The 11,015-nt window shown below is 35.2% G+C and overlaps 1 protein-coding gene across 2 annotated transcripts; it reads right to left on the minus strand.

The window, feature by feature from the left end:
- Window positions 1–5,667: 5,667 nt before the first annotated feature.
- LOC141723576 (pentatricopeptide repeat-containing protein At4g04370-like) lies at window positions 5,668–9,987 on the minus strand. 2 transcript variants are annotated; one of them, XM_074525414.1, is made up of 3 exons: window positions 7,685–9,987; window positions 6,124–7,150; window positions 5,668–6,049 (listed from the first exon to the last, which is right to left on the minus strand). In XM_074525414.1, exon 1 carries the CDS (start codon window positions 9,882–9,884, stop codon window positions 7,983–7,985), a length of 1,902 nt encoding a protein of 633 aa, XP_074381515.1. In that variant the 5' UTR covers window positions 9,885–9,987; the 3' UTR covers window positions 5,668–6,049; window positions 6,124–7,150; window positions 7,685–7,982. The 2 variants fall into 2 exon arrangements, with proteins under 2 accessions (XP_074381515.1, XP_074381514.1); XM_074525413.1 differs by having other exon boundaries at window positions 6,124–9,987.
- Window positions 9,988–11,015: the final 1,028 nt, after the last annotated feature.

An 11,015-nucleotide genomic window follows, 5' to 3' on the forward strand; every position in this document is an offset into this window, starting at 1 on the left:
GGTAGGAGTTTAATACTAGGATCAAGAGGAGTGCTAACAGGAGAACAATCCTTAAAGTTAAATCTTTTCAAAATCTTCTCAATATAATGAGATTGAGAAATTGAAATACCATTATTCTCACGCTTGATCTTTATACCAAGAATCACCTCAGCCTGCCCCATGTCTTTCATATCAAAATTAGATGACAAGAACCTTTTTGTTTTATTCACTTGATTTTGGTCAGTACCAAAAATCAAAATGTCATCCACATATAAACAAATTATAACTCCTTTACCAGAAGCATCAAATTTGCTATATACACATTTGTCTGCTTGGTTAAGAAAATAACCATTCGACAAGACCACATTATCAAATTTATCATGCCAATCCTTCGGTGCTTGTTTTAGACCATAAAGTGATTTCTTCAACTTACACACCTTGTTCTTATAACCAGACATAACAAACCCTTCGGGTTGTTTCATATAAATCTCTTCATCTAACTCACCATTCAAGAATGCAGTTTTCACATCCATTTGATAAATGACAAGGTTGTGTATAGCAGTAAGTGCTATTAACAACCTAATAGTGGAAGTCCTAGCAACAGGAGCATAAGTATCAAAATAAGTAATCCCTTCTTTTTGTCTAAAGCCATGGATAACCAATCTAGCTTTAAACTTATCTATTGTACCGTCCACCTTCATTTTCCTTTTGAAAATCCATCTGTTTCCCAATGCTTTACAGCCAGGGGGCAGATCACTTAACTCCCATGTATTATTATTCATGATAGAATCCATCTCATCCTGGATAGCTTCTTTCCAGAATGCAACATCCCTTGATGTCATAGCTTCACTAAAAGTTTTTGGATCATCCTCAATAATAAAACAATATTGGTATTGATATTCAATTTCATTTCTAGAACCTTCAAATTGATAAAGATGAAAAGCATCTTCAAAAGACTTCACTTTTCTAGCTCTAGTGCTTCTCCTTGGTTCAGACGGTCCATGAACATCTTTAGTAGAAACCGAGTTCCTACTATAAGAATTCTGAAGCATGTCCCTTGGCCTAGGCATAGACGTAAATCTGTTTTCATCAAAGATAGCATCTCTTGACTCAATAATCGAGTTCACAGACACATAGTCATTTGATTCTAACACATAAAATCTATATGCGATGGAATACTCAGCATAACCAACAAAAATACAATCTATACCTCATTCACCCAAGTTTCTTCTTTTTTGTTCAGTGAGTCTTACAACTGCTCTACATCCCCAAACTCTCAGAAAACTCAATTTTGGTGAATCTTTGTACCAAAGTTCATAAGGGGTAATCTTATTTCTCTTACTAGGAATTCGATTCAATAAATAACAGGCTATTAACATAGCCTCACCCCAAAAACCCTCACTCAAACCCAAGTAGGATAACAAGGAATTAACCATTTCTTTCAAAGTCCTATTCTTTCTTTCTGCCACACCATTTTGTTGTGGTGTATAAGGAGCCGTGGTTTGATATATTATACCAGTAGATCAAAAATATACCGGATCATAATACTCTCCTCCTCTATCAGTACGTAGATTTTTAATCATGGTACTCTGATGTAGCTCTACTTCTTCTTTATATATTTTAAAGAAGTCACCAGCTTCATCCTTTGAATGCAACAAATATACTTAACAATATCTAGAAGCATCATCAATAAAAGTAACTACATACTTTTTATTCCCAAATGATGGTGTAGAATGAAAATCACATAAATCACTATGTATTAGTTCTAATATAATACATCAGACACCCTATTAGCATCTTTAAAGGGCATTCTAGTTATTTGTCAACATGCATGTTTTACATTTTTCATTGTTTAAATCAATAGCAGGTATGAGACTCATTTTTGACATATCCTTTATTCGTTTATAATGTACATGTCCTAGTCTAGCATGCCATAATTCTGATTTATTCAAACTATTGCTAGTACTAGTAGAAGCCATACAAGCAGATTATTTATTAAATGGAGTATTTACATTCAACATAAACATACCATTACATAAATAGCCAAAGCCAACAAAATTAACATGTTTTGACAAGATATACTTGTCACTTTCATAAACTTGTTTATATACATGATTATTTAATACAACACCAGACAAGAGATTCTTTCGAATCCCCGGAACATACAACACATTATTTAATAATATACATTTTCCAGAAGTAAAAACTAGCTTGACATTTCCTAGTCCTTTGATCGGTTCAGTTGCAACATTTCTCATCTTTAAGATAGATTCATCTTCGATTGGTTGAAAGTCTATGAACCAACGAAGATCTTTACATACATGACTCGTTGCTCCTGAATCAATCTACCAAGCAACATTATCATCCTGCACATAAAATGCCTCAGATATTAGTGATACATAATTCTGACAAGAATTATAATTTTGTATTAAAATCTGACCTTGTTGCTTTTCTGGATCCTTGGATCCACTTGGACCAGCATTTTGCTTTTCCTGCTTGCCTTTACCAACCCGACAATCCATGATTAACTAAAATAAATTCACAACAAACAACAAACTCATGCATAAATGAAATATCGTGACGATTGAATTTCATATTAGTATATTACACATTTCATATATTCGAATATCAGGGTATCACTAGGGATTGAACCTCTACTATTCATAGAGAATACACGAAGATAATATACACATAAATTTATATTCTCAAATTGTTCTTACTTGATACTATCTTTTACTAGCCTTGTGTCCTAATCCTTCATAAGCATATAAAAGCCAAGTTCTAGCTTCTTGAAGCGGCTAAACTTCATGCTCAAATAGGTAGTTCTTTTACTCTCGCACCTGCATATGCAATTTTTCAAAAGAACTATTAAGAAGATAAGCTTCAACATCCTCAACTTGCAGGTCTGAACACATACCTTGGGATGATACTTCTAATGTGTTCCAATCTCTAGATGTTAAGTTTTCCACATTGAATTCAACACCTAATGTAATATTAGGTGAGAATTGAGTTTCTCAACATGAAAGACTTTTAGATGGACTTCAATCTCATCCCCACAGCCGACTTGAGCACAAGATCTCTACTCAACCCTTTGGTTAATTGATCGGCTAAATTATGTTGAGTTCTTATAAACTTCATTGATATAACACCATGTGTGATCAGCTCACGAATCATGCTGTGTCTAACACCTAAGTGTCTAGACTTGCCTTTGAACACTTGTCTATAAACATTAGCCAAGGCAGACTCACTATCACATCTGATAGATATGGGTGATATCGATTTAGGCCACAATGGAATCTCATAAATCAGATTTCTTAGCCATTCAACTTCTTTACCAGCCTCTGATAATGCCACAAATTCAGATTTCATCGTTGAATCAGTAATGCAACTCTGTTTCTTTGATGTCCAAGAGATAGCACCTCCTCCAAGAAGGAATACCCAGCCACTTGTGGAAGAATGATCTTCCTTATTGGAAATCCAACTTGCATCGGAATGACCTTCAATAACCGAAGGAAATCCAGTATATATCAAACCATAATCCATGGTTCCTTTCAAGTACTTAAACACTCGACTTAAGGCTTGCCAATGATGTGAACTTGGTTTGCTTGTATACCTACTAAGCTTTCCAACAACATAGGCAATATCCGGCCTAGTGCTTATCATGGCATACATAAGACTACCAATAGCCCTTGAGTATTCAAGTTGAGATACTGCCACACCCTTATTAGGTAGGAGTTTAATACTAGGATCAAGAGGAGTGCTAACAGGAGAACAATCCTTTAAGTTAAATCTTTTCAAAATCTTCTCAATATAATGAGATTGAGAAATTGAAATACCATTGTTCTCACGCTTGATCTTTATACCAAGAATCACCTCAGCCTCCCCCATGTCTTTCATATCAAAATTAGATGACAAGAACCTTTTTGTTTAATTTACTTGATTTTGGTCAATACCAAAAATCAACATGTCATCCACATATAAACAAATTATAACTCCTTTACCAGAAGCATCAAATTTTCTATATACACACTTGTCTGCTTGGTTAAGAAAATAACCATTAGACAAGACCACATTATCAAATATATCATGCCAATCCTTCGGTGCTTGTTTTAAACCATAAAGTGATTTCTTCAACTTACACACCTTGTTCTCATAACCAGGCATAACAAACCCTTCGGGTTGTTTCATATAAATCTCTTCATCTAACTCACCATTCAAGAATGCAGTTTTCACATCCATTTGATGAATGACAAGGTTGTGTATAGCAGCAAGTGCTATTAACAACCTAATAGTGGAAGTCCTAGCAACAGGAGCATAAGTATCAAAATAATCAATCCCTTCTTTTTGTCTAAAGCCTTGGATAACCAATCTAGTTTTAACTTATTTATTGTACTGTCCACCTTCATTTTCCTTTTGAAGATCCCTCTATTTCCCAGTGCTTTACAGCCAGGGGGCAGATCACTCAATTCCCATGTATTATTATTCATGATAGAATTCATCCCATCCTGGATAGCTTCTTTCCAGAATGCAACATCCCTTGATGTCATAGCTTCACTAAAAGTTTTTGGATCATCCTCAATAATAAAACAATATTGTTATTGATATTCAATTTCATCTCTAGAACCTTCAACTAGATAAAGATGAAAATCATCTTCAAAAGACTTCACTTTTCTAGCTCTAGTGCTTCTCCTTGGTTCAGAAGGTCCATGAACATCTTCAGTAGAAACTGAGTTCCTACTATAAGAATTCTGAAGCATGTCCCTTGGCCTAGGCATAGACGTAAATATGTTTTCATCAAAGATAGCATCTCTTGACTCAATAATCGAGTTCACAGACACATAGTCATTTGATTCTAACACATAAAATCTATATGCGATGTAATGCTCAGCATAACCAACAAAAATACAATCTATACCTCGTTTACCCAAGTTTCTTCTTTTTTGTTCAGTGAGTCTTACAATTGCTCTACATCCCCAAACTCTCAGAAAACTCAATTTTGGTGACTCTTTGTACCAAAGTTCATAAGGGGTAATCATATTTCTCTTACTAGGAATTCGATTCAATAAATAACATGCTGTTAACATAGCCTCACCCCAAAAACCCTCACTCAAACCCGAGTAGGATAACAAGGAATTAACCATTTCTTTCAAAATCCTATTCTTTCTTTCTGCCACACCATTTTGTTGTGGTGTATAAGGAGCCGTGGTTTGATGTATTATACCAGTAGATCGAAAATATACATGATCATAATACTCTCCTCCTCTATCAATACGTAGATTTTTAATCATGGCACTCTGATGTAGCTTTACTTCTTCTTTATATATTTTAAAGAAGTCAACAGCTTCATCCTTTGCATGCAACAAATATACATAACAATATCTAGAAGCATCATCAATAAAAGTAACTACATACTTTTTATGTCCTAATGATGGTGTAGAATGAAAATCACATAAATCACTATGTATTAGTTCTAATACATCAGACACCCACCTATTAGCATCTTTAAAGGGCATTCTAGTTATCTTTGTCAAATGCATGTTTTACATTTTTCATTATTTAAATCAATAGCAAGTATGAGACTCATTTTTGACATATCCTTTATTCTTTTATAATGTACATGTCCTAGTCTAGCATGCCATAATTCTGATTTATTCAAACTATTGCTAGTACTAGTAGAAGCCATACAAGCAGATTCTTTATTAAATGAAGTATTTACATTCAACATAAACATACCATTACATAAATAGCCAAAGCCAACAAAATTACCATGTTTTGACAAGATATACTTGTCACTTTCATAAACTGGTTTATATCCATGATTATTTAATACAACACCAGACAAGAGATTCTTTCGAATCCCCGGAACATACATCACATTATTTAATAATTTACATTTTCCAGAAGTAAAAACTAGCTTGACATTTCATAGTCCTTTGATTGGTTCAGTTGCAACATTTCCCATCTTTAAGATAGATCCATCTTCGATTAGTTGAAAGTCTATGAACCAACGAAGATCTTTACATACATGACTCGTTGCTCCTGAATCAATCCACCAAGCAACATTATCATCCTGCACATAAAATGCCTCAGATATTAGTGATACATAATTCTGACAAGAATTATAATTTTGTATTAAAATCTGACCTTGTTGCTTTTCTGGATCCTTGGATCCACTTGGACCAGCATTTTGCTTTTCCTGCTTGCCTTTACCAACCCGACAATCCTTCTTGAAATGTTCAGGTTTGCCACACTTACATCATGCCATCTTAGGCTTTTTGTTGGAAGAGTTGTAGTTTCCTTTAAACTTCCGTTTATCACCTTTGTCATCCTTAGATTTCTTAGAAGGTCCGCCATCTTCAACTATATTTACAAAAGAATCACCGACTTGGTTTTTGCCCTTAGGATTATTCTCAATTTCTTGAGTTCTCAAAACCTCTTCAATTCTGAAGTGACTTCCAAGTTCAACCAGCGTCATATCATCTTTATTATGTTTCAAGGTGTGTTTAAAATCCTTCCATGATGGTGGTAGTTTTGTCTATAACACCATAAACAGAGATAGATTCATCCATCTTCAAATTGTGTTGAACAAACTGTCCCAGAATCCTTAACAATTTATTGTATTGTTCCATCACCGGTCTAGAATCGACCATTTTATAGTTCATAAAATTACTGACCAGAAACTTCTTCCTAGAAACATCTTCTGCCATGTACTTGGATTCAAGAGAATCCCACAATTCTGTCGCTGAATCAACATTTCGGTATACATCGAAAAGGGAATCAGACATACCGTTCAAGATGTGCCCGCGGCAGATGTAATCATCGTTTTCCCATTTGCAGCGCTTCCTTGTTTGTTCAATAGTTTCATTCTCAATCACTTCTGGCATGGGGGTACTCAGAACATACACAACCTTCAGCGTGGTTAACAGAAAATGCATCTTCTTCTACCATCTTCTAAAATCCTGACCCTCAAACTTGTCCAATTTTGCAAACTTGCTTGTCATATCTTTTGCAAATTCTCCGTTCGTCATCTTCAGAAAAAAAAAAATTGAACTTCAATCTATGTTGGGAAAAAATGGTAGTAACTTGGATTTTTCTGAAGTCGTGTGAACACTTTCAAATTGAAGTTATTTGTGGTTCACCCAAATAAATCAATCGGATAAAGTCAGAAGTTCTGCAAGAAGAGAGAATGTGTTTTTGTTGTGAATTTCAAGAAAAATGAACCAACCCCTAAAATTGATCAATGCAACACCTATATATGGATGTCAGCAGATGTGTCTTTTGCCAACAGACACATCTCAGTCTTTTGCCAATAGACACATCTCAGTCTAACAGTCATGGCTAAAACTAACACACACATCTTATTTCAACAGGTGTGACTGCTGCCAATGGACATGTCTCATGAACAATAATACCAAAATCACAATAAACTCGAACAAAGCGTGCACTCCGCACTCTCCCGACTTGTTCAATTTAATATTATGATTATATTGATCAACTAGTCAATCCAATTAGACTAAAATATCCAACAGGTTTTTTGCTTTCCGCAGATTGTTCTTTGTACGACTGAACCACCATGGCGATCACAATAGTTTTGCAACTTTACTCAACACACTTTAACTTAAGAAGGCAAGTTATGTCCATTTTACTTGTGCTAATAAAAAGAATGCAAGAAACTATCTTTAGCATAAAGGAACGCAAAGCTCACCGTGACTTTAAATACTGTGATTTAGTCACAAGATTCCTTGATACTTGTGGCGGATGACTGCAATCTACCTGCTGCTCGGATTTAAGGTTACTGTGAAGAGACACAAGCACAAGTATCTGCACTAGACTTGAATGCAGCATGTAAAAGTGTGCTCACATCTTCCTGAGGGTTGATCCTTGGAAAATCTTCAAATTCATCTTTAAAATAGTTGTCTGTCTAAAGTTTGAAGAATCACAGTGCATATGGTTGTTGCTCATATCATCCATCCATGCCGTGGTTTTTATGTACCAAGCCTTCTTTACTTTCCGTTTTCAATAAAGCTATATCCTGATGGTTTAACCAAGTTTATGCTATCCATTTGTTTTCTCACTCTAACAGCATCCTCCCATCTTCCAGCTCTTACATACATGTTTGACAGTGTCACATAGTTTCCAGCATTATAAGGTTCCAATTGTACCAAATTTTCTGCTGCAAGTACGCCAGTGGTAACATTCTGGTGTGCTCGTGAGGCTGAAAGTACAGCCCCCCATACACACTTATCAGACTTTATAGGCATTCTGTTGATGAATTCAACAGCGTCATCGAGCTGACCAGCACGTGCTAGTAAATCAACTACACACGCAAAATGTTCTGTTTTGGGTTCAAAGCCAAACTCTCTACTCATTTTGTGGAAAATTTGGAGTCCTTCATCTACAAGACCGGAGTGGCTACAAGCTGATAGAACTGAAGTAAATGTTAAAGAGTTGGGGCAAATTCCAGAATGCCTCATTTCCTGCAGAAGGTCTAGAGCAGCTTGGCCAAACCCATTCATTCCGAACCCTCCAATCATTGCATTCCAAGATACAATATCTCTACCTTCCATGTTCACAAATACAGAATATGCAATTGTATTGCATCCATTTTTAGAGTACATATGGATAAGTGCATTATAAACAGCAATAACAGAAGTGAACCCATTTCTCCAGATATGAGCGTGGACCTGTTTCCCAGTTTTCAAATCACACACAGGCAAAACAGTGGACAGTGTTGTTTGATCGCTTTGAATTCTAAGAATTTGCATCTCTCTAAAATATGTGAGCGCAGAATGTGCCATTCCTAAATGAGCAAGACTATGAATCATTGCAGTCCAAGTAACAACATCTGACTTGTCCATACAATTAAATACATTACCCATTTCTTGAATTCTCCTCCTCGTGGCATACATTACCAACAAGGCAGGTCCTGCTGACTTGTAGAATGCAGTGCTGTTGACGGTTTTTATTCCATGGGCATGAAGTTCCCTCCCATAGTTAGAACCCTCTACATGTCTACAAGAAACCAGGACACTGGAAAGACAATCCAAATCAGCACATACTTTTCCAATAGACATCATTTCCCGAAAAATACTCAACGTGACTTCATGCTTGCCGATTCTAGAATACCCTGATATCAAAGTAGTCCACGAAATTATATTAGGTTCCTTGATCCTCCTAAAAACATTGGACGCCTCATCACATTGCCCCATACGACAATAAGCATCCATGACAGTATTCCAAGTGACAATATCAGGCTCAAACCCTTCCCTTCTCATAAAACCAAACAACTCAACAGCCAATGCAAGAAACCCGCTACTCACATACGCTGATATAAGCGAATTCCACGACAGTAAATCTCTCTCCACCATCGCATCAAAAACCCGTCTAGCACTCACAACATCCCCACATTTCGAGTACATATCAATCAAAGAATTACAAAATTGCAAATTCAAATCAACCCCAAATACCACAGCTTCTTTGTGAATTTGCAACCCAGTTTCTACACACAACAACTTAGTACAAGCCCTTACGACATTCGGAAGAACATACTCATCAGGGTACACTCTGTTCATTTTCATTTCATTATAATAGGTAAAACACTCATTAGCCATTCCGTTACGAGAATAGAATGCCAGCATTGCAGTCCAGGAAAAAATATTTGGTTGAGACAATTCATCAAACACTTGGTGGGCATAGATAATATTATTACAATCTGCATACATTTGGACCAACTTGGTGGCCATGAAAGAATCATGGTGGAAGCCATTTATGATTATTTGTTGGTGGGTTTGTTTGCCTTGTTGCAGAGCTTTTGACTTGCTGCAATGTTGAAGGATTTGATTGAGTTCTAAACTGGACAGGGATTTTAATTGTGATTCTATTAGAAATGTCTTAAAGAGTGCCATAGGATCATCTTATAATTTTAGAAAAATGAGAAACTAAGAAAAAAATTCTGCTAGATTTCTAAAAATCTGAATGGTGGACTTATTTAGTTATGAGCCGGTCGTCAAATGGACCTAAGCCCCATCAATGTGAATTGCACTTGGGTTCTATATTTTGAAGTTGTAAAAGCAAAGTGTTGTAAAAATAGGTGCACCTATTACTATAATTTAGAACGACAAAGTGATTTTTGGTGCTAAAATAACACCACATCTCCAATGAGTTGGTTCTATATTTAACTAAATTGTTTCAAATTTAACTAACTTTTCTATTTATGTGTATAAAAAAATTTCACTTTTACTTATTCTCTATTTCCCTCTATTTTTGTAACTCTTTTGTAGTGTGTCAAATATAGCACAGTGCTATATTTTGTGTTATGTTTAGCACAAACTATAGAACCGTGCTATTTTAGAACAGTGTTTAGATCACCATTGGATTGTCAAAATTCACATTTTATGCTATATTACCATTTAGCACACCAGTGGACAAACTCTAAGTTGTAACATACAACATCATCACATTTTTGCCGGGTGGTCAACTAGTCGCGACTAATCGATTTGAGAAATTCGATCATAGAGCTCGATTTGCGAATTGTCGGCTAATCGGTCGACTAATTGATCGACTTATCGACTAGTTAGTCAACTTGGTCGACTAGTCAAGTCGACTAGTGTAAAATTCAATCAAAATTTAAAACCAAAAAAAAATGTAAATAACTACTCAATATTAGGAACAATTAACATGCTAATTCCAACTTATATATTTTTATATGGATGTGTTTATGTATGTATAAATTAAGTAAGATTAAGTTATATGCATGTGTGTGTGTTATCATGTAAATTATTATATGTTACATCTCTTAGTAAATTATGATGATCTCAATTATTTATATGTTAAATATCTGATTTATGTACATGTATAATTATTAGTGACATCTAGTGAGATAATTGATCACTTAAATAACATGCATTTATAATTATTCAGAAATTAAAATTATGTAATAAATAAATTGCTATAATTTATATATGGTATTCACATTATCACTGACAAACAATCCATATATATTTTTTACGCAATCGGGTATCAATCAAGGTTGTAAC

This window comes from Apium graveolens, chromosome 5 (genome assembly GCF_009905375.1).
Source record: "Apium graveolens cultivar Ventura chromosome 5, ASM990537v1, whole genome shotgun sequence".
Classification (NCBI taxonomy): domain Eukaryota; kingdom Viridiplantae; phylum Streptophyta; class Magnoliopsida; order Apiales; family Apiaceae; genus Apium; species Apium graveolens.

What these genes read in the sequence shown, in the direction of transcription:
- LOC141723576 (XM_074525414.1), bottom strand. Translation starts at nt 9,884, where the DNA reads ATGGCACTCTTTAAGACATTTCTAATAGAATCACAATTAAAATCCCTG.